This window comes from Miniopterus schreibersii (genome assembly GCF_964146895.1).
Source record: "Miniopterus schreibersii genome assembly, chromosome: 14".
NCBI lineage: Eukaryota > Metazoa > Chordata > Mammalia > Chiroptera > Miniopteridae > Miniopterus > Miniopterus schreibersii.
In genome coordinates, this window is record NC_138114.1 from 45,221,320 (window position 1) to 45,245,352 (window position 24,033).

General features: G+C 37.0%; 1 protein-coding gene across 1 annotated transcript in view; it reads left to right on the top strand.

The window, feature by feature from the left end:
• The window catches only part of SMC3 (structural maintenance of chromosomes 3), a 28,558-nt gene extending 10,293 nt beyond the window's left edge, over positions 1-18,265 (top strand). The window contains exons 9-29 of the mRNA XM_081158057.1: positions 368-543; positions 1,062-1,142; positions 1,363-1,527; positions 1,817-1,938; positions 2,957-3,170; positions 4,151-4,254; positions 4,661-4,760; positions 5,165-5,325; positions 5,689-5,830; positions 7,229-7,379; positions 9,499-9,651; positions 10,850-11,001; positions 11,999-12,157; positions 12,965-13,072; positions 13,581-13,689; positions 14,209-14,456; positions 14,544-14,756; positions 15,266-15,457; positions 15,601-15,778; positions 17,112-17,218; positions 17,795-18,265. Of these exons, the coding sequence (XP_081014183.1) occupies positions 368-543; positions 1,062-1,142; positions 1,363-1,527; positions 1,817-1,938; positions 2,957-3,170; positions 4,151-4,254; positions 4,661-4,760; positions 5,165-5,325; positions 5,689-5,830; positions 7,229-7,379; positions 9,499-9,651; positions 10,850-11,001; positions 11,999-12,157; positions 12,965-13,072; positions 13,581-13,689; positions 14,209-14,456; positions 14,544-14,756; positions 15,266-15,457; positions 15,601-15,778; positions 17,112-17,218; positions 17,795-17,866 (3,107 nt within the window). The 3' untranslated portion in view covers positions 17,867-18,265. The remainder of the gene's footprint in view (positions 1-367; positions 544-1,061; positions 1,143-1,362; positions 1,528-1,816; positions 1,939-2,956; positions 3,171-4,150; positions 4,255-4,660; positions 4,761-5,164; positions 5,326-5,688; positions 5,831-7,228; positions 7,380-9,498; positions 9,652-10,849; positions 11,002-11,998; positions 12,158-12,964; positions 13,073-13,580; positions 13,690-14,208; positions 14,457-14,543; positions 14,757-15,265; positions 15,458-15,600; positions 15,779-17,111; positions 17,219-17,794) is intronic.
• Positions 18,266-24,033: the final 5,768 nt, after the last annotated feature.

Genomic DNA, 24,033 nt, shown 5'->3' on the forward strand with positions numbered 1-24,033 from the left:
AATATGTAGCAGCTATTGATAATGCTATTATTGTAAAATTGAGAATCAATGACACCAATGATATTAGTAGGTTTTTTGTTTTTTTTAATGTTGTGGGAAGGCGTACTGGCTTTTAAAGGAAGCTTAAACTGAGGCCCTTACCACATGTGTATAAGAACCAGTGTCATTGTGTGTAAGTTTGTTCTCTGTTGCTTTTGATAGTAAAGCATCTTAATTACCATTTTATTATCTTAGATTTGGTTACTCCATAATATCAAATAAATAATGCTATAGTTCTTAAGATTAACTTATGGTATATTTGAGAAGTGATAGTGCATAAAAATTTATTCAACTTCTTCATCCCTCTCCCATTTTTATTTTTTTTAAGAGGGCAAACGGGAAAAAATCAATGAGTTGTTAAAATACATTGAAGAGAGATTACATACCTTAGAGGAAGAAAAGGAAGAACTAGCTCAGTATCAAAAGTGGGATAAAATGAGACGAGCCCTGGAGTATACCATTTATAATCAGGAACTTAACGAGACTCGTGCTAAACTTGATGAGGTAAAATATTTACCTTTGTCACTTAAATTTCGATGAATTTTATTATAATGGACATATTAAACTCATGCTTTATTTATACTTTTCAATGATTTTTAAGTAGAAACTTAAATTTGAAAATTCCTTAATGAATTTATTTATTAACAAATTTTTTCTTTTCGTTTATTCCAAGAAAAATATGTAGGCCCATGTTGTATAGTTAGTAGTTGGATCTGACAATCAGTTGGTGGTGTCAGACAAACCAGAATGAGAGGAAGCCACCTTTAAAGCTTTATGAATTTTTTTCTTAGCTTTTAAAAATGTATTTTGTAATTACTATTGCTGACATTTTGTACAAAAATTTGTTTTAGGGAATTTTTTTATTTAAAGAAAACCACTAATTTTTTTGTAAAATTTTTAAAGTGAATGATTATTTTAGCAGATATCTAAAAATTTTATTAGATGTTTTGAAATATTAAACAAATACAAAATAAGTTAGAAGTCATAGCTTGTTTATTTTGTGTGTGTGTGTTTTTCCCTAGCTATCTGCTAAGCGAGAAACTAGTGGTGAAAAGTCCAGACAATTAAGAGATGCCCAGCAGGATGCAAGAGATAAAATGGAGGTAAGATTACAAACTACACCTAGGCTAACTCATATTTTTTGACCATAGTAGAACCTTTGTACCAGAATTAGGAATGGTAACGGGGTGTCACTGGGATTGAGTATTGGAAACGCATAGTGCTGAAAGTGTAAATGAAAGAAAAAGAAGGGAGAAAACTAATGGTGTCATAATTCTACTGTTTTAATTGCCTGATTCATTTCTGTTTGAAACTTTTGAATAGGATATTGAGCGCCAAGTTAGAGAACTGAAAACAAAAATTTCAGCTATGAAAGAGGAAAAGGAGCAGCTCAGTGCTGAAAGACAAGAACAAATTAAGCAGAGGACTAAGTTGGAGCTTAAAGCCAAGGATTTACAAGATGAATTGGCAGGCAATAGTGAACAAAGGGTAAGTTAAAATGCTAAAAATGAAAGATATAACTGTTCAGGTGAGTAGGAATTGCAGAACTAAGTCCCTTCTGTGATGGGTGCCCACTTGAATATTTGTTAAAGATTTGGCACATTAAAATGATTGCACTCATGTAGCAACTCAATACTATCTCTTTGTTTCTTAAATTTAAAAATCAGTTCTGTGTTGCAGGATCAGTTTTCTCATGAATTCTTTTTATGCTAGACTTACAAATTAAACAAAAATTTTTAAGCAGATTGCATTTTTACTTATCTTGCTTTATTTACAGAAACGCTTATTAAAAGAGAGGCAGAAGCTGCTTGAAAAAATAGAAGAAAAGCAGAAAGAACTTGCAGAAACAGAACCTAAATTCAACAGTGTAAAAGAGAAAGAAGAGCGAGGAATTGCTAGGTCTGGGAATTTTTTCACCAACACCATTACCTTTCTATGTTGTTTTTCTATAGAGCCTAAATACTTATGGGTTAAGAAGGCACAGTACTAAAGGCAAAAGTTGAATGCCCATTACAGAGTAATAGCCAATGTTAAGCAAATACTGTGGGTGGAGCATTATTATACACATATTGCCTATGTTCTTTCTATTCAGAGGCCCTAAGAGATCCACATTATCCCCACTTTAAATTCGACAAACTTTAGGCTCTGTAGGTTAAATAACTTGCCTACGGTAGCATAGCTAGATGTTGTCAGGTCTTTTCAAAACATTCATATGTTTTTTTGTTTTCACCCAAATGACATCTTACCTTATGTTCTGCCACTTTTTTTTTTTTTTTACTCCATATTTTAACATCTAGACATTTTGGTATATATCTGTAGATTGTACTTGCCAGTGTTTGCTGATTTTACAGTTTAGTGCATTATCATATTTATATGCCACTTATATTCATTTCAGTGAATTTTGACTGTTTATGTCCTTTGCCCTTTAAAAATTTTTTTCTTTTGTATAGGGTTGTTTTATGTAATACAGGCATTAATATTTGCTTTATGTGTTTTGAATGTTTTCCCTTGCCTTTTAACTTCTATAGTGTCTTTTATTGTAAGGAGTTCCAGTGTTTATATAGTTAAATGTAGTTGGAGTGAGTGTTTTTTTTTGAAAATTTCTGAAAATGGGTTATTGGAACTGTCTAGATTTACCGACTGATGCAAACCTGGAGTGAAGACATTTTCTGTCTGAAATTCTTAGGGTATGGACTATTTTATCTGACTTAAACTGATTTTGAAGTAAAATTGATATTCTATGTTACTAATTCAGGGAGTTTTTTATTAGACAGCAGTTGCTTTTTATATTTATTATCTTTTTTAATGGAATTTTTTAAATGGCTATTTTCTCTATGTACTCTTTTTGTATTGATGGCAGTTAAACTTGCTTAAATCCTGTTCTATTTTTCAATCCATTCTCTTCTATCTTGTATAGATTGGCACAAGCTACCCAGGAAAGAACGGATCTTTATGCAAAGCAGGGTCGAGGAAGCCAGTTTACATCAAAAGAAGAAAGGGATAAGTGGATTAAAAAGGAGCTCAAGTCTTTAGATCAAGCTATTAATGATAAGAAAAGACAGATTGCTGCTATACATAAAGATTTGGAGGATACTGAGGCAAATAAAGAGAAAAATTTGGAGCAGTATAATGTAAGAACCTTTATAGCTCTTTTGTAAAAATCTTTCTAAAGAGATAAATATGTAGTTTTACTTATTTAAGTTTTATTTTTAAGTCTCCATACTCTTAAAATATCCAAGATAGGTACTAATTTAGAAAAGACCAGCACAATGTAATATTATACATATGGTAGTTCTTTTTTAAATTTTATTTTTATTGATTTTTTTAGAGAGGAAGGAGGAGAGAGAGAAATATCTATCGGCTGCCTTCCTCACATGCCCTGACCAGGGATCTGGCCTGCAACCTGGTTATGTGCTCTGGCTGGGAACTGAACCTGCCACCTTTTGGTGTACGGGACGATGCTCCAACCAGCTGGCCACACCAGCCATTGTGGTTTTTTTAAAAAGATTTTTCTTTTTTATATCAGTAATTTTCCTTGTAGACTGAGTATATTTTGAAATATGTTTTTATGAATTGGTAGTATATACCTTAACTACCCTTAATTTTAACATATACAAATCTAAAACATAACTTTATAGTAATTTTCTGTCAATTTAATAACTTACTGCAGAATGTATTTTTGTCGGTTAAAGCAATGGTGATTTTATAACATTTTCCAAATGAATTAAACATTTACTATGCATGTTTAGCTAGCATTTCCTTAAAAATTGAAGTAGAAGATAAAATCACTTTCGGAGTAAGAAAGATCTAACATTATTTAAAATGAGAAAGGGAGAAAAATGCTTTCTGAAGTCATATGTGTGGCTGTATAGTATAGGTGATTAGAGGATGATGGAAGTGAGAAGGGAATGTGTAGGACAGGTGTAGGGTGGGGATGGGGAGTGTGTGTATGTATGCATGCCCAGAAGGAACCCTCATACCCGTGTTTGTTCCTTCTTCCCTCTCCTGCTGCCCCTTTCACCCATTCTCTGGCAATAACTGATCTTCCCGTTACTTTGGATTAGCTTGCATGAAATTGGATTTTAAATTTGAATTATTTTTATATCCATAGAAACTGGATCAGGACCTTAATGAAGTCAAAGCTCGAGTAGAAGAACTGGACAGAAAATACTATGAAGTAAAAAACAAGAAAGATGAATTACAAAGTGAAAGAAAGTTAGTATAGACTAAAATATGCCTTCATTTTTTTTTTTATTATTAAATATATCCCTATTGATTTCAGAGAGAGAGGAAAGGAGAGGGAGAGAGAGAGAGAGAAACATCAGCGATGAGAGAGTCATTGATCGGCTGCCTCCTGCAACCTCCCCCCCCCCCCCCGGGGATTGAGCCTGCAACTCGAGCATGTGCCCTGACCGGAAATCAAACCCCGATCTCCTGGATCCTAGGTTAATGCTCAACCACTGAGCCATTCCCATCCAGGCTATGCCTTCATTGTCTTTGAGAAATACTAGTTACAGACTGTTAAATGGTCTTTAAGTTATAAATTATTCAAATAAGTTGTGTACTGTTAGTGCACTTTAATGCTTTTGAAATTAAAGACAGTCTAATTTTTATTGGTTAGTTACTTGTGGAGAGAGGAGAATGCAGAACAGCAAGCACTTGCTGCTAAAAGAGAAGATCTTGAAAAGAAACAGCAACTTCTTAGAGCGGCAACAGGAAAGGTGGGCAGATTCTTTTCATTACCTCAGTTTACATTGAGTCAGTTGCTATCACACAAAAATGTATTAGTTTTCAAGCTGTGGGTCATTGGTTCCAGGAAATAAGAGTAGAGTATAAATCACTTGTCCTATAAGTATGAAATGGTAGGTATTGTTTAAACATGCTATTAATGATAGTACTTTTGATTTTTAGATGAAGGTTTCATTTTTAATGTTAGTGTCATAGAACAGAACCCATAATATAAGATGTTGCATGTAGTTGACATATTTCCTGGGGACATGTATTGTTGGGGAGGGTGTTTTTAGTTTAATCTCTGGCATATTTTTTAACATAGAGTAAGGGCTTTATTTTTTACCAGCAAGATTCCCATTGGTAACTTATTTTAATGTTTTTCACTTCTAAACAGGCCATTTTAAATGGAATAGACAGCATAAACAAAGTATTAGACCACTTTCGTCGAAAAGGAATAAACCAGCATGTTCAGAATGGCTACCATGGCATAGTGATGAATAACTTCGAATGTGAGCCTGCTTTCTACACGTGTGTGGAAGTCACTGCTGGGAACAGGTGAGATTACTTGTTCGATATCTTGAGTTTTAAAGGAAAGAGAGAATAAGAGTAACCTGAGAAACAACTTTTTGTAGTTTTAGTACAGTATGTCTCCCATTATCTTCTTGTATCCTCAATTACTTATTTAATTTTCTAATTAAATATGTAGGTGCCAAGTGTTTGTTTCTAATGTAGAAGCTAGAACTTCCCCCTTTTTGCCCCTCCCCAGTTTGAATTTTTCTAAGTAGTTCTTCCCATCCCCCATATAAATTGGGTTGCATAGAAAGGAAGTGAATTGTTTAAATGTTTATAACACTTTAAAGTCTAGCGATTAAAAAAAAGTCTAGCAATAAAAATGTGTCTTGTTTTGTTTACATGTAGGTTATTTTATCATATTGTTGATTCAGACGAAGTCAGCACGAAGATTTTGATGGAGTTTAATAAAATGAATCTACCTGGAGAGGTCACTTTTCTGCCCCTTAACAAGTTAGATGTCAGGGATACTGCCTATCCTGAAACTAACGTGAGTTGGTCTCTTAAGGTCTTTTTTTCTTTCAATAAGTTACTTTTCCTCATGTTTAACACTTGCTTAGTGCACAGGTACTGTACATTGGGATCCCTTTGTCTGTGAGATAAATACGCCTTCTTCCCCATACAGAACACTTGGTGCTGGGTGGGGATGACAGGCCACAGCTACAACATGAAACAAGATTAGGTAGTTGGAGGAACTGTCATTTAAAATGAGTATTTTTAAGTTTTCTGAATATACTTTTTTAAATGGCTTATAAATTAAATTTAAACTATCTAGCAAGATGATAGGCTTGAAAGTATAATGTTGCTTTTGTTACTAGCTGGTATAATTTTAAACGGATTAAATATTTCTCAGACACCATTTTTGGGTAAAAAAAATTGCTTTGAGGTATTGGTTTCAGAATGTTCATGGTAGTAGCATCTATTTTACTGTCCTCTTAAGGTTAGAGCTGAAACCTTATGAGAAAGATCAACAATTTCAGAGGAACAATGAAAATCTTATAAGCTACTCAAAAGGCCCAGCTTTTTTTCCTTTTAGATTTACAAATTATCTCTGAAGTTTTGGGGAGGAGAAATTGAGTCACAATGTGACATGTGAATGAAGCAAGACACAAAAGAATGCATGTAGTGTGGTCGCCTTTACACTACCTGAACAAAACTAAACTTAGATGATAGCACTAGAAATAAGTGCAAGGAAGTGATTATCATAAAAGTTGCAATGGTGGTCACCTGCTGGAGGTAACCACTGTGTGATTAGAAAGGGGCACAGTCATGGCTTCTAGATTTCAGCAGTGTCTGTTTCTTGTCCTGCTTGCTAGTTATATTGGTGTTCTCTTTATAATTATTCATTTAAACTTAACATATTGCATTTTTTTATATGTAGGGTTTATATCCTAATTTTAAAATTCTAACAAGGGGGAAATTTTACCTGAAAATACATTTTTCTGACTAAGATAGATATAAAATTAAAGCATTTTGAGGAAATACTATTAGTTTACATTTATTTTGCCCTTCTGTGTGACAGATGTTGTCCTAAGTGTTTCACATATATTAGTTTGTCTAGTCTTAATAACATTATGAGAAAGGTGTTGTTATTACAATTTTATAAATGAAGAAACTTATATAGAGAAGTTAGGCAGCTTGTTCACTCAGCCCTTTATCACTGTGCTCTACTATTGAAAACCTAGATGATTACATGAGCTCAATTTCCAGGCTATTTCAGTGGAATGATTTTTCTAACTTCTTCAGTATTAAAACCAATAGTTTTGAAATATGAAGTCATTTGTGTTTATTTCTGTTTCATAAAGACGTAATTTATAAAATTCTGCCACCATGCTTTAATTAACTGTAGTGATCTCTCTGCTTGCTGACAAAAAATATTCATTTTTAGGATGCTATTCCTATGATAAGTAAATTGAGGTACAATCCCAGATTTGACAAAGCCTTCAAACATGTGTTTGGAAAAACACTGATTTGTCGTAGCATGGAAGTTTCAACCCAGCTGGCCCGTGCTTTCACTATGGACTGCATTACCCTGGAAGGTTTGTAATGGAATTTATTTGCCATTTTAGTTTTAAGAGTATTTGAAAGTTCATGTCCAATTATTTCTTATTTTTTAAATAGTTGGTTTATGGATCTACACTTTATAGTTAGTTGAAGTCTCTTAAGTATAATCATTTGGCCTATAATAGGGATTCTTAATCTTTTTTGCACCATGGACTCTCTTGTTCTTTGGTGAATGAAGCTTATGGACCCTTTTTCTATGTTTTTAAATGCATAAACCAAAATACTTTGGATCATAAAGAAACCAATTATATTGGTGTATTGGCATGGGTTATTACATTTTAAAAAATATGACATAGTAATTCTTAAAGTATTCAAAAACAAGGTTTAGCAGTGGGTCTGATACATCATAATTTTGAATCGCTGCTGCATGTAAACATTAGTTTGAAATTTGTGACAAGTGTTATTTGATAGAAAGTACTTGTTATTTCTCTTGGTAACAAAGTCAGAAGTACTGATAATACTACTGTGGTTCTTGTCTCATTTGTTATGGAAGGAATTAATAAATTTCATTTGAGGTTAGCATAAAAATGAAGATGTAATTTTCCCCCTCTCAAGTTAAGGATCTGAATTTTATCTGGAATCCAGGTTAAGAACCCCTGATACAGAGGTTCACCTGCCCTCACTTTTTCCCCCCCTCTCTTTATAATTTACGTATTGATGAAAGAAGGTAAACCACCCTCCAGCTCTGTCTATAAATGTATAATTTTTTATTGTTTTGTACCATCTAAGAATAAGTTTTAAAACATTGACACTTGATCTCTAAAAGTTAAGCATGTATTTCCTAAGAATAGGACATTCTCTGTTATAACCATAATATCATTTTTACACCTAAGAAATTTAATATGAACCTAATAAAACCAAAAAAGCATCTATATTCAAATTTTCTCAATTGCCTCAAAGTATTTTTTAAAATTTTAATTAATTAAAGTATAGTTGACATAATACTATATTAGTTTCCGGTGTACAACATAGTGATTGGACATTTATATACTTATGAAGTGATTACCATATTCAAAATATTTTTCTACCCAGGATCCAAATCAGGGATGCAGGCAGTGTCTTCCCTTTAGATTCTTTCTGTATAGGATAGTGTCTCCTTCTCCTTCTTACCCCCAGAAACTGACTTTCTCAAAGAATGTCCCACTCGCTGGGCTTGTCTTCTTGCTTCCTCATTAGATTCAGGTTAAAAATTCTTGGCATAAGTGATATGTAGATATTGTATCACATAATGTGTCCCACTGTTAGTGATGCTAAGGTTGATGCTAGCAAATCTCTCAGTTGTAAACCTTTTCCCTTTTGTAATTAATGTTATGTGGGAATGTCCTTTGAGAATACTGAATATCATGTTCCCCCACCACTTTTTAAAAAAAGCTATGCTTTTGATTTTAGAGAGAGAGGAAGGGAGAGGGATAGAAAGATAGAAACATGGATGAGAGAAACATCTATCAGCTGCCTCCTGCATGCTCCCTACTGGGGATTGAGCGGGCAACCCAGACATATGCCCTGACTGGGAATCGAACCAGCAACCTCTTGGTTCATGGGATGATGCTCACCTACTGAGCCACACCAGCCAGGTCCCCCACCACTTATTTACCAATGATTTAGCATCCTTTGCTGATCCTTGCCTGATTCAGTTAATACACTGGGGTTTCAAAGTGGTTACTCATAGTGCTTCTGTATTTATTAGCTGTCGCTATTAGCTGTTGCTCTTCTGTAAAGAAAGCCCTTTCAAGCATCACTGTGGTTGATGGATTCTTTTTTTACTCAGTGTGTTACTACATTGTCACCATTTTTTAACAAATTTTCCCAAATATGGCCAGTGGGAATTCCAAGCTAGTTCTGTGTCCTACTCACATTCTCCATTATTCTTGAGCACTTTCTTCTCTTTGGTAGATGCTCAGGCTCACCGAGAAGGTACATTTTTAAGTGGAAATTTTAATATTGGAAAGCAAAATTTTTTCAGAGTAGCCTAAATTCTTTTTAATTCTCATTAAATAAGTAAAGCCTTTAGATTAGTTGTTTGATTATAAGTCAGTATACCATTGAGTAAAGTTGTTATAAAGAATTACTACCTTTCTTATGTTTTGTTTATAGGTGACCAAGTTAGTCATCGGGGTGCTCTAACTGGAGGTTATTATGACACAAGGAAGTCTAGACTTGAATTACAAAAAGATGTTAGAAAAGCAGAAGAAGAACTAGGTGAGCTTGAAGCAAAGCTCAATGAAAACCTGCGCAGAAATATTGAAAATATCTTTTTGTCTTGTGTTACTGTGGAGAAAGAACTGCATTTTGGTTAGAATATATGATCTTTTGCATGTTAGGTGTGTCTTCTCATATACAGAGAAAAAATTCCATGTGTTTTACTTTGACTTTGAGCACAGAAGCTTATATTGTTTCTCTCTAACTCCTGAAGACGGGCGAACTACAGTAACAGCTATTTTAGCATTGATCCTTTACTTTGCTGTCAAATAGCTAAAGTAGTGAGTCTACTTCTAAGAAAAGAACTCGAACAGTACAATTTAAGGTTATAAGGGAACTGAGGAAGATTAGTCAGAAAATTGTAGAAGGAAAACCATGATGGTGTTTCACGGAAGAAGGTGAGGTGGGGGTATCAGAAATGCTACATACTCCATAGAAGTTTAATATGTAAGGGTTGAAAATGTCTATTAGATTTTACTATCTTGAGGTCATTTGGTTCAGATTTAGTATTAGTGGAGGAAATGGCTGTCAAAATCCGTAAAAATGGTGTTCCATTAAGAGTGGCTAGTTCAGCGTGCACATGCACACACACCCTCCAACACACCTACACTTTTCTTCCCTCCCAGGTGTGCATCTCTAAAATATATTTTTATTGATTTTTAGAGTGAGAGGAAGGGAGAGAGAGAAACTTCAATATAAGAGAAACATCAATGAGTTGACTCCCGCACATACCCTGACCAGGGATCAAACCCAAAACCTGGGCATGTGTCCTGACCCAGAATTGAACTGGCGACCTTTTGGTGCATGGGATGATGCCCAACCAACAGCCACACTGGCCAGGGCTCAGATGTGCATCTCCTAAAGTCTAAGGGTCCCCATGAGACGTAAAACCAGGGGAGCAATGGGCAACAGCACCTGGTTCCAGGCTAACTCCCTGAACCTGTCTCCAAGGCTCCCTTTTCTCTTGGCTTTTCAGTGAGCTAACAGCAGCCCCACTTTGGCTCACTCCTGTCACTGTGACTAACTTTTCAGTGAGTCCAAACAGTCCCACGTGACTCACTTCCCTATAACATTTCTAGAGAGCCATTTAATTTAACATTTGTTATGGTCCATAAATTTGAGGAAATAACTTTTACTTAAGGGTAAAGAAAAGGAAGGGGATACAAAATGTGTTTGTAAGAACTGGAGAGTTTAGAACATAAGATGTATTTACAACTTGGAGAAAATTTTCCTTAGCCTTGTATATGGATTAATAATGAAATTGACCAGTTGATGAACCAAATGCAGCAGATAGAGACCCAGCAAAGGAAATTTAAAGCCTCTCGAGATAGTATATTATCAGAAATGAAGATGCTAAAAGAGAAGAGGCAGCAGTCAGAAAAAACCTTTATGCCGAAGGTTCGTAAGTATGCCTTTTTTTTATAGATGTTTTAATTATATAGAATTGGGTGGACCATGTTATACAGGTTATCCTTGGATTTCATGTGTTCCATTTTTGTTTAGCCCCATGCTTTTTTGGATATCTCCATTTATTATACCACACTTATACCCAAGGGTACCCACAGTCTCCTTTTGTAGCCCACATTCAGACTTTTCAACTTCATTAAATAGTCATTTTTGAACTGTGGCATAATAGTACTATCTGATAGTAATTTGTCAGTAACCATTTTTGTCTGTAAAGTACTACTTATAGAGTTTATTTTATTTGCATTTTCTTCACAGTATTAAAATGAGTAGAAGGCAAACTTACTGCTATTACAAGTGATAATACATATTGGTCTTATAAATGTGAAGCCGTTTGATAAAACTTAATTTGGTACGTCAGTAGTACTAAAACAACAGTTTTGTTTTGTTTTAAATATATCTTTAATTAATTACAGAGAGAGGACGGGAGAGAGAGAAACATCAGTGATGAGAGCCATCATTGATCGGCTGCCTCCTGCAGGCCCCTCCGCTGGGGATCAAGCCCAAAACTCAGGCATGTGCCCTGACCAGGAATCGAACCACGGTCTCCTGGATCCTAGGTTGATGCTTAATCACTGAGCCACGCTTGGCCAGGCTGTTTTGTTTTTGTTGTTTTCCTAAAAATTGCCCACAGTTATTTTACCCTAATATATTTTAGTAACTATTTTTGGTTCTTACGAATATGTATGAAGATTTTTATATAGTTTGATCATGGGATATGATATTCTACACAGCCCCATAGTATTGCATCAAGAATATTGTTGCTGCATTGTTCTAATTATCAAGTTTAATGGATACCTAATAGTTAATTGAGTTTATATAATTGTTTAGCTCACTTTAATATCAAATATAGATTGTTACCAATTTTTTACTGTTGTAAGTGATACAGTCACTAATACCTTTACTAATAAGAGAATAATCTGTCTTATAGCAACGAAGCTTACAAAGTTTGGAGGCAAGTTTGCATGCTATGGAGTCCACCAGAGAGTCATTGAAAGCAGAACTGGGAACTGATTTGCTTTCTCAACTTAGCCTGGAAGATCAGAAGAGAGTAGATGCACTGAATGATGAAATTCGTCAACTTCAGCAGGCAAGTACAATTGATAGGAACAAAAATATTGTTGATAACTGGCTACGGTGAAAGTGTCTTTCTTGTTAATAAAAAAATGCAAAAAGATTATTGAGAAAATGTAAAAATGACACTTGGACTTATAATATCCATAAGAGTAAATAAAATAAGATTTTAGTAAGTTTTTCTAAGCCATTCTGTATATGTTAGAGTTATACAAGAAATTTTCAGTTTATTCTGTCTTACTCAATGCACATTTATCATTAGTAAGGTTGGGTTTATTAGCTTTGCTGTGTTTATTGATCTGACCACCTTTACATATTTAATATTATTTTGATTAAACATTTTAATAACATTATTGAAACAGATGTAAACAACACTAAGTCCAAAAAATGAAAAGCCTGTGTTGCTCAGTGGTTGAGTGTCAACCCATGAACCCAGAGTTCACCAGTTCCAGGTCAGGGCACAGGCCTGGGTTGCAGGCTCGTCCCTGCCAGGGTGTGGAGGACACAGCCAGTCCATGTTTCTCTCTGATGTTCCTGTCTCTGTCCTTCTCCTTGCCCCTCTCTCTAAAATCAATAAAAACATTTAAAAAAATGAAAAACAGGAAAAAAACTATTTTTGGTAGCATGCTTATAAAAAGAACCAGGTACAAAAACTTAGCATTCTGAAGAGAGAAAATGAAGAAAATATAGGGCTTTCTGGAAGGATATAAAATTCCATTTCAGCTCATTTGAACACAAGTAATGGAGAGGACAGCAAATTAACAGCATTCCTGTGTGTGAAATGTACATGCCTACCTAGACAAATGATTTTCTTTTCTTTTAGGAAAACAGACAGTTGCTGAATGAAAGAATTAAATTAGAAGGCATTATTACTCGAGTAGAGACTTACCTCAATGAGAATTTGAGAAAACGCTTGGACCAAGTAGAGCAGGTATGTTCTCTTGTGGGAGTTCCTTGATGATCATAACCATTTGAAAGTGCATATAAGAGTCTCTGATTGAGAGCATGGACTTTGGGGACCGAAAGACCTGCAGTCTGGCCACCTGCCTTGAGTTGGAGTCCTAGCACTGCCACCTGGTGTATGATTTGGCTAAGTCATTTAATATTTCTAAGCGTCAGGTTCTTCCTGTGTAAAGTAAGCAAATAGTAATAATGTTTTGTATGATTATCCTGGCACCTATCTAGGTACTCAGCAAAAGTTGTTAATATTTTATCAGTAGTAGGCAGATGCTGAGAAAATTTTTAGTAATTATATTATTACTTTTTCCCCTCTGTAATGGTACTTTAAGTATTTGCAATTATATGAAGTATATTTTTTTGTTTTCTTGAATGCTTGTGCAAACATAGCTATAGAAACTGTTGGTAGTCACAATATTTCGAAACTAACAAAATTCATATTTTGTGGCTTAATGCTCATAGTTAGTCCTTTTGTATTGCAGGAACTGAATGAACTGAGGGAGACAGAAGGGGGTACTGTTCTCACTGCTACAACGTCAGAACTGGAAGCCATCAATAAAAGAGTAAAAGATACTATGGCACGATCAGAAGGTGAATTATTATTTAGTAAATTTTTTTTAGGTATTTAGTTAAATTTAGTTTATTCATTTTATAACATTGTCTACTACAAAATGAAATATCCAAATAGGCAAAAGCATCTAGTAATGATTTTGTGTTTTCCATCATCATAAACTATAGTGAACAGAGTTTAGGGTATTGATTATAAATACTAATCTTTGTTTCATTGAAATGTTTGAGACTAAATTATTAATTTTGTTGAGAAAAGTATGAAATAGCTGAATCAAGTCTCTTATCACCTAGTTTCTGAGAAAATTATTTTTTTAGTTTTTTATAAACATAAACATTGAATAATAAAAACTATACTTGTGATTCTCACGTAAACTCCTAATTTTGTCCTTAATTGTTTTATGACTTTTCACAGTAAAATTTAAACACTGAAAAAGCCTATTTATTTTGATAGTTTTGACCATTAATATAAAATCTTTGGTCAAATAACGCTGGCTATAAAATAGGTACTATGGCCTAATTTGTTTTTTTACCCCATTTTAGACTTGGACAATTCTATTGATAAAACAGAAGCTGGAATTAAGGAACTTCAGAAGAGTATGGAGCGCTGGAAAAATATGGAAAAAGAACACATGGATGCTATAAATCATGATACTAAAGAACTAGAAAAGATGACAAATCGACAAGGCATGCTGCTGAAGAAGAAAGAAGAGTGTATGAAGAAAATTCGAGAACTTGGATCACTTCCTCAGGAAGCATTTGAAAAATACCAAACTCTGAGCCTCAAACAGGTAAATCTTGTCGGTTTTAAATTTGAAATCTCATTGCAAATTTTCCTGTATGTGAATTTATGCGTACCTTTTTTTCCCTCCTTACAGTTGTTTCGAAAACTTGAACAGTGCAACACAGAATTGAAGAAGTATAGCCATGTTAACAAAAAAGCTTTAGATCAGTTTGTAAATTTCTCTGAGCAAAAAGAAAAGTTAATAAAGCGACAAGAAGAATTGGATAGGGGCTACAAATCAATCATGGAGCTGATGAATGTACTTGAACTTCGAAAATATGAAGCTATTCAGTTAACTTTTAAACAGGTATGTTTTTTTTTTGTAGTAAATACACAAGACAAAAGCTTCAGCTAGCATTCAGTTCATTGTTCAGTTTATAAAGATTTTAAACCTTTTTTCCACTGGATCTAATACATGTGAATAAATACGGCATATAAGTTGCTAACATAGTAACTAGAATGTTTTACACAGTTCTTAAAAGGATTCAATCTGTTATTCTTGTTCTCAAAAAACAAATAAACTTCTGACCCAGACCAGGTAGCTCAGTTGGTTAGAGCATCGTTCCCACATGCCCAGGATGCATAAATCAATGGAATGACAGTCAACATTTTTCTCTCCCTCTTTCTTTCTTGCCCTTTCCCCCTCCCTCTCTTTCCTCTCTCTCAAAATAATAATTAAAATACATATTTAAAAAAATACTTCTGATTGCTTTTAAATACTTTTCTTTGTTTTAAGTAATAACGTATAATTCCATCTAAGCAAAATTTATATTCAAATTGACACCCAACCTTATCTATCTATTTATTTATTTTAAGGTATCCAAGAACTTCAGTGAAGTATTCCAGAAGCTGGTACCTGGTGGCAAAGCTACGTTGGTGATGAAGAAAGGAGACGTGGAGGGCAGTCAGTCTCAGGATGAAGGCGAAGGGAGTGGTGAAAGCGAGAGGGGTTCTGGGTCACAGAGTAGTGTCCCGTCAGTGGACCAGTTCACTGGAGTTGGAATTAGGGTAAATACCTTTTCACCCAGTTTTCCTCATTGATTATCTCAGTAGAATTTGTAGAATAGTTGGCATATCTTAATTGATCCAATTTAATTTGAAGAGGTGATTGTGACTATCCCTTTAGGATATTGACTCAAATGTTTTCTTAGGTGTCATTTACAGGAAAACAAGGTGAAATGCGAGAAATGCAACAGCTTTCAGGTGGACAGAAATCCTTGGTAGCTCTTGCTCTGATTTTTGCCATTCAGAAATGTGACCCAGCCCCTTTTTACTTGTTTGATGAGATTGACCAGGCTCTGGATGCTCAGCACAGAAAGGCTGTGTCAGGTACAGTTTTGGTTTTGTACTTAACAATGAGAAGGTGCTTTAAAATGATAGCTTACCTCTTTTATAGTGATTTCTCGTTGCCTGAGATATTTGGGGTTTCTAGACAGGATATGTATTTAGTAAAGAAAACTTCTCTTAATAGGTTCAAAAATTTTTAGTATTAGACTGCTTTGCAAAGTTTAGCTCTGTGAGAAAGATACAATTCTTTGAATCAGTTGGAAATACTGCTGCCGTAGCCTCTGTGGCTCAGCTGATTGGAGTGTTGTCCCGTACACCAAAAGGCTGCAGATTCAGTTCCCAGGCAGGGCACATACCTAGGTTGTAGTTCAGTCTCCAGTCTTGGGGTGCATGTGCGAAGCATCTGATTGATGTCTGTGTGTGTATGTATGTCTCTTTCTCTCCCACCCCTTCTCTAACAGTCAATAAAAAAGAAAATCCTACTTTAGTTAAACTTTTGTGTAGAAGTCTCTCATTTTAAAACTTATATTTCAGTATTTGAGTAGTAACGGTCATAAACAACGTTGATTCTCTGTTTAAAGAATCTGTATTTGATCTTTAGTAAGTTCAAAAGGCCTTTGGGAAGCCCTGGCCATCTAGCTCCATTGGTTAGAGCTTTGGCCTGATGCCCCAGGGTTGCCGGTTCGATTCCTGGTCAGGGCACATACCAGAGAACCAGTGAGTGCATGCATGAGTGGAACAACAAAGTGATGTTTCTATCTCTCTCTCTCTCTCTCTCAAAAAAAATCAACATAAATTTAAAGAAACAACAACAACCCAGCCCAGCCAGCGTGGCTCAGTGGTTGAGCATCAACCTAGGATCCAGGAGATAGAGGTTCGATTCCCAGTCAGGGCACATACCCGGGTTGCAGACTTGATCCCCAGCAGGGGGTGTGGAGGCAGCTGATCAATGACCCTCTCTCATTATTGATGTTTCTATCTTTCTCCCTCTCCCTTCCTCTCTGTGAAATCAATAAAAACATATTTTAAAAAACCCAATAAGGTCAATTAAAGAAAAAAAGATCTTTGGGAGGGGTAGCAGAGGAAAGGTTGTTTTTGTTTTTTATGTGAGAAAATATCTTGCTCTCACATTATTTCTAATGCTATGTTAGAAGTTGCTGCTGCTTTATATTCTGTAACTTTTAAGATATTGGGGTTAAAGATTTCTAATTTTAAAAATTAAGGTGATAATTTTTGTAGATATATATACATGAAAAGTAGAGTCACAGGCTGTTTTGAATTTTAAGTAAGAGTAAATGTTACTTTTCAAATTTTAAGATCTGAGAAAAGGGTCTTATTAAATTACTAAAACTACTTTTTTTTTTTTTTTTAACAGATATGATTATGGAACTTGCTGTACATGCTCAATTTATTACAACTACATTTAGGCCTGAACTGCTTGAGTCAGCTGATAAATTCTATGGTGTAAAGTTCAGAAATAAGGTAATACTTTTACATGAAATTTAAGTTCATGTAATATTTAATCCATTATATTTGTTGAATTTTTATTTTGTGTTACGTAAGTCATGAAAGAATTTAGAAAATTGTTGCTTATCTGATGATGTCTTGGTAAAGAAAAAGCTTTTACTTCAAATACCTATGAGGTTTAGCAGGTTTTTTGTGGCATTCATTGCACTGATTTTATGTTCATTGGCATCAAGAGACAGTATCTTCCAATCTCGTCTGTTCGGTGCTTACTTAATGAAGTCTTTAGCAGTTATGTACATTGTCTTATATTTGGCTGGACCACACAATTTTTCTTCGTGTTTTGAGCTTTAAATTTAGGCATAAGTACTTGTCCATGTCTTCAGAGCTTTAAAAGGCAGAATATTTTTAAACTTACACGTTGAAGAAACACCATTATAAATGTCTAATCAGTCAGTGCTTTAGAATCATTTGACTTGATATGTAAAATTTATAGGTGGTAGGCTGTATGTTTTAACTCTGATCTTCTACAGTGGGAACACCAATACAGTTCTTTAGATTTAACAGATTTTATTTTTGGCATTTTTTCTTCAGGTTAGTCATATCGATGTGATCACAGCAGAGATGGCCAAAGACTTTGTAGAAGATGATACCACTCATGGTTAATTGAAAACTATTGCCCACTGGTTTGGAAGATGTGTATACTATTATGATTCTCATACCCAGGAACTGTACATTTAAACCTAAATATCTGGTCATTAATAGTTTTCAGACTTAGAGCACACACAGTCCTTTTATATTTCTGTCATTGTATTTTATAAGATACTCTGTAATGTTACATTTCTATGTATAGTTTAAGGATTTTATTTCCCACACAACTTTTTGTAAAGTGTCCTGTTCCTGTTTTAAATCTTTTGAAACATACTAAATATCGTCTCCTAATTATTTTATCAATGATATTGCCTCTTTTTTTATAGCTTCAATTAAAAAGTTGGTTTTATGACTAATTTTGTGTTTTATGTGGTTTTTCATTTATAGTTGTACAATTAAAAACAAACTTTTCTTAAATCTCTGTTTTATTTTGCCTAAGAAAAGGTCTGCCTTCACCTAAAAGATTTTAGAAATACGGTTTTGTATTCTGTTGAATTACATCGGTGGTTCCCAATCCTGGCTGCATGCTTAAATCCATGGGGGAAGCTTGTAAGAATTGTGGGAGAGTCTGTCCGTATACCAATTGGATCAAAATCTTCAGGGGATGGTGTCCTGGTCGTTGTTAATTCTAAGTTGCCCCAGGTGCTTCTGACTCAATGAGGGTTAGAGCCCCTGGCTTAAACTCAATATAATAGTCCTTTAAAATTTTTTAACATAAGTTAGCAATGTATTTAATTGAATTTGGAAGGTGGTTTTAAGAGTGACTGGGAAAAGTACAGCCAAAAAATTGAGCCATAAAATTTCCTTGTTTTTCTGGATAAGTAAATACAGGGTATCCCCCCCAAAAATGTATATGCACTTTGATTATAAAGTCAGGATATATAAAATACGGTTTATTTAAAAATTTTAAAAGAGTCTACAGAAATGAATGATTTTGTTGTCAATGCCTATTTTCAAACTGATGACCACTCTGGCCCAGGCACTGCTGATAACTCGAAGCAATGAATGGAATCGCAAACATCAAGAGTCATTTTGTTTGGTGTTTATGTGCCCTCAATTCGTCAGCTGTTGCTGGTTTTGTCCTGTAAGCTTTATCTTTATTTATCCCCATAAAAAAAGGTCTAGTGGCACTTTTGGATAAATTTTTTTAATTCAAAGCTTAGTCTGGCTTCATCCATTATTTTAAATCAGTTAAACCTAAAAAGGAGTGAAAATTAAGTGAGTTACCTATCAGCTGTTAAAAGTGTGTATGCATTTTTTTGGGATACCCTATAGTGTGGGAAAACATTGTTATTGAAACATTGTTTTCTTTCTCAGATGAGGTCTTTGTTTTTTGTTTTAAAATTGTTTTATTGAGCTCTCTTCCCGTAAGTGGACCTGAGGTAACTTCTGAAAATGGTTCACTTCACCCACAAAACCCCACAAAACCATGCAAATCATTCAAGGTCTTCATGTTCACTTTTAAGAACATTCATGAAACTGCCCAGGCCATCAAGGGTATGCATATCCAAAAAGCCACCAGGTATCTGAAGGATGTCACTTTACAGAAGCAATATGTGCCATTCCTTCATTACAATGGTGGAGTTGGTAGGTATGCCAAGGCCAAATGGGGCTGGATGCAGGGTTGGTGGCCCAAAAACTACTGAATTTTTGCTGCACATGCTTAAAAATGCAGAGAGCAATGCTGAACTTAAGGGTTTAGATGTAGATTCCCTTGTCACTGAGCACACCCAGGTGACCAAAGCTCCCAAGATGTACAGAACTTACAGAGCTCATGAGCGGATTAACCCACACATGAACTCTCCTGCCACATTAAGATGATCCTTCCTGAGAAAGAGCAGAAACCCTGGCCGGGTAGCTCAGTTGGTTAGAGCACTGGCTTTGATACCTCGGGGTTGCGGGTTCGATCCCCAGTTGGCACATACAAGAAGCAACCAGTGAATGCAAAAGTGAGTGGAGCAACAAGTCATTGTTTCCTCTCCTCTCTCTCTAAAATCTGTCAATAAGTAAAAAATTTTAAATAGCTTTAATGAAAAAAAGACAAAGAGCAGATTGTTCCTAAACCAGAAGAGGTTGCACAGAAGAAAAGGGTGAAACCGAAGAGATAAAAACTTATGGCCCCGGAATAAACTCAGCCTAAAATAACTGCTAATAAAAGGTAAGCGGAGTGTTGGTTGTCTTTATTAATAAATACACTTCAAGTGTCCTTACAAGGTGGCTCAAACAAGTTTCTCCGGGTTAGAATGAAAAGTTAGATGATTCTGTTAAAAAAATAAATTGCTTTGCTGAGTTAATTCACACACCATAAAATCCACCCATTAAAATTGTGCAATTCAGTGCTTGTGCTTTTAAATATATTCACAGAATTGTGCAACCATTTCTACAGTCTTAGTGTCAGAACATTTGTGTTACCCCACGAAGAAACCCTGTAGCTGTCAGCAGTCACTACATCTCCCTGTCGCGTCATTCCCTGGCGACCACAGGTCCACTTCCTGTTTCCTAGTGTGGATTTGCCGGGTCTGGACCTTTCGTTTAAGCGGAATCATACACCATGGAGAATCTGAGACTGGTTTCTTTCTCTTAGTGTGTTCTCAAGGTTCATTCATGTTGTGGCGCTGATGGTACCTCATCCGTTGCTAATACCCTGTTGTATGAACATACACCGCGGTTTGCTTATCCACTCACGAGGTGACTGGGTTGTCCCCACCGTTTGGGTATTATAGATGCTGCTTCGAACATTCATGAACAAGTTTCTGTGTGGATACATGTTTTCATTTGGTGGGGGCACACGCCTAGGGTTATAACTGGGTCATATGGTAACTCTGTTTAACATTTTGAGGAACCGCCAGACTTTCCCAAAGGAGCTGCATCATTTTACATTTCCACCAGTAATATATGACAGTTAGGATTTTTCCACATTCTCACCAACACGTGTTAGTCTTGTTTTGTTCTAGCCATTCTGAGTGGTATCTCATTGTGGTTTTAATTTGCATTTTCCCCATAGCTAATGATGGTAAGCACCTTTTTGTGTGTTTATTGGTCATTTGTATATCTCATTTGGTGAGATGTCTATTCATACGTTTTGCCCATGTTTAAATTATATTATTTGTTTGTTTGGGGTTTTTATGTTTTTTTTTATTTTTAAATTTTTTTAAAAAATATATCTTTATTGATTTCAGAGAGAGGAAGGGAGAGGGAGAGAGAGATAGAAACATCAGTGATGAGAGAGTCATTGATTGGCTGCCTAGCCCGCAACCCGGGCATGTGCCCTGACTGGGAATCGAACCCCGATCGCCTGGATCCCAGGTCGACGCTCAACCGCTGAGCCACGCCCGGCCGGGCGTTTTTGTTTTTTAAATTGATTTTAGAGAGAGAAAGGAAGAGAGAAACATCTATGGACTGCCTCCCATGCTCGCCCCAGCTGGGACGGAACCCAGAACCCAAGCACGTGCCCTGATGGGAATCGAACCCGCAGCCGTTCAGTGTACGGGGTGATGAGAACATTCAGTCAGTGCTCCAGTGGAGTGTCTCTCTGACTGCTCTCGAGGTAGAGGCCTGGCCCTTCCATTCAGCTTCCCCCAAGGCAGAGTACCGGTGCTGAGGAGAGGGAAACGGGTTAAGACCCCGCTGCCACCCAGCGCTGGGTCGCCTGACACCGGGAGCGGCATGGTGCGGCTGGGCCGCTTGCCCAGAGGTGCAGAGGGTATGGGCCGCCAAGGAACCCCTGTAGCAGCGACGGCATCGTTCCTCACCTGCCGCCCCTTACGCAGGCGCGTCCTCCTGGACCGGGTGAGGAACCAGGTCAGCAGATTCCGCGGGGGAAGGGGAATGGAAAACGCGCCCGATGCCGTTAAAACTGCCCGGACATCAGCGCGGGGAAGGCCTGGGGTGGGCCCCGGGCGGGTGCAGAGGGGCACATGGGGGACATCTGTAATACGGAGAATAAAAAATTAAATGTTTAAAAAACTAGTGACAGCAATGTGTTAACCTACTACCAAGAAACTAGGAGTGTCTTTCCTTCCTTCCTTGAAGGTTTTTTTTTCCTTTTTAAATTATACGTAATTAGGTAGAAATTATCCTCTAGTTTTGTGTGAAGATTAAGCAATAGGGATACTCTTGTTCCCTGGGTTTTATACTTCTTTTGGGAGGAACAAGTAGCTCGCTCTTTTCCTCTGCAAAAAATAATGACAGAATCTATTTCAATGGTCCGTTGCCTAGACGTGTGGTATGGCCTTGCTTTTGGTCACATTAAGAATTCTTTATAAAGGGGGTGGTTCAGTTACATCTCTAGAAGGGACCTTAGTTTGGCAGGAGCTCAGATTTTTGTAAAGTATTTCCTCTTAAACACAGCTTTTTTTTGAGGGGGGGGGTAACACACTCAGGGCTAAAACATACCAGGACCTTACACATAGGATCCAGAGAGACAAGATTTTTTAGTTTCATACTTTTATTTTATAGTTGAGGACATTTGAAGCCCAGGTTAATGCCCAGGTAAGAGACCCAGATCACTGAATGAGCACACAGAGCTTAGTGACCGACGGAGCCAGAAGGAAACCCCGGCCTTCCTGCCTAAGGAGAGGAGACCCTCCGACGCACTGGCTCTTTGTTCGTCCTGGTTTATGAAAATGGGGGAGATGTTGTTATGTTTGTACCGTGCTGATTGATCCTCTGTTAGAGCAACAGAGTTTATGGGCGAGTCACTGTTTTTCGTTCTCTTTACCTCTTCCCTCCCCACCCTCCCCCCTTTTTCTTGAGACCTCACCTATTTTGGTGCACTCTGATCACTTGTCTCAATGTCCTAGGGGGACTGGCTGCCAGTCTTCTGCCTGGAAGATGCCAGTGTTGCTCCATAAATCTGCCACCGTGTGGCACTCAGGCTCCCCTTCCTAGAGACAGAGAGTCTCCTGGGTGTAAGAGCCCTTGTGGCAGCCAGTAACTGCGCGGGGAGATGAGGCAGCAGAGATTAGGTTTGCAGGGAGAACATGGATATATTTACTCTCTCAAGTCCTTGCATCAGTGGGTGTAAGTCCACTGCAAAGAGAGCGTTGGCATTTGGATGTTATCTTTTACGGATTCTGTGTGGTTCAGACACTGACTGGTATGTTGATTATATAAAACATTCGAGTGTACGGTGACACCAAGTCCTGCTCTAGCCTCATAAATTAAGTCTAAAATTATTCAGCCACTAAAAATAATGGTTATAGCCCTGGCCGGGTGACTCCAGCGTAACCCTGTGCACCGAAAGGTTGTGGGTTGATTCCCAGTCAGGGCACATAACTAGGTTATGGGTTCAGTCCTCAGTTAGGCCAAGAATGGGAGGCAACTGATCAATGTTTCTCTCTCACAGAGGATTAGTAATAATAACAATAATAATGATGGTTATAAAGCCCTGGCCTGTGTGGTTCAGTTGGTCAGAGTGTCATCCTGTGCACCAGAAGGTCTCGGGTTCGATCCTCGATCTGGGTGTGTGCAGGAGGCAACTGATCGATGATTCTCTCTCACATGATGTTTCCCCCTCTCTCCTGTCTCTCTCAGATCAATAAAAAAGAATAATAACAAAAATAAAGGTTATAAAGACTGGAAACATGGAAGTATATATAAGTGAGAGAGAAAAACCACGGTAGAAAATTGAAGTTGGAGGACATGGGTGCAAAACCAAATCACTTGGGACGAGGGTCCCAAGGGCACAACGCAGCACAGAACCACGAGCAAGGCACACGCTTTTGCTAGCAGAGGTCGGCAGGCAGGAACCTGTCGCGCCACCTCAGGACTGGAAAGGACTGCGGACGCTGGTCAGGCGGACGCCCCTCCTGCTTGGTCTGTGCCCTGTGGTTTCTCCAACAGCCTCAACCTCAAGCGCTGCGTTCGTAGCCGCCCCGCTAGAGGGGGCCCTCGGCCCGTGCCCAGGCTCCCTCCGCTTCTCAGCCCTCTTTGCAGCCGGCTTCCTCCCTCCCTAGGCCCTCCTTTAGAGCTCCAGGGGCATTGGATGTGTGATATTCCTGGGATTTCTCTGGTGCGGGAGTTTATGAGCTAAGTGTTAACTGCTTGCAGCTCGGTTGTAAACTGGATGGATGCTTTTAGCCGAGGCACCTATTACTCGCACCAGGTTGAATTATTTAGGAAGCTCTGCAGCAGCTGTTTCGTGGGATCCTGTTAACAAAATGGCAGCCCTTTCCTGCAAC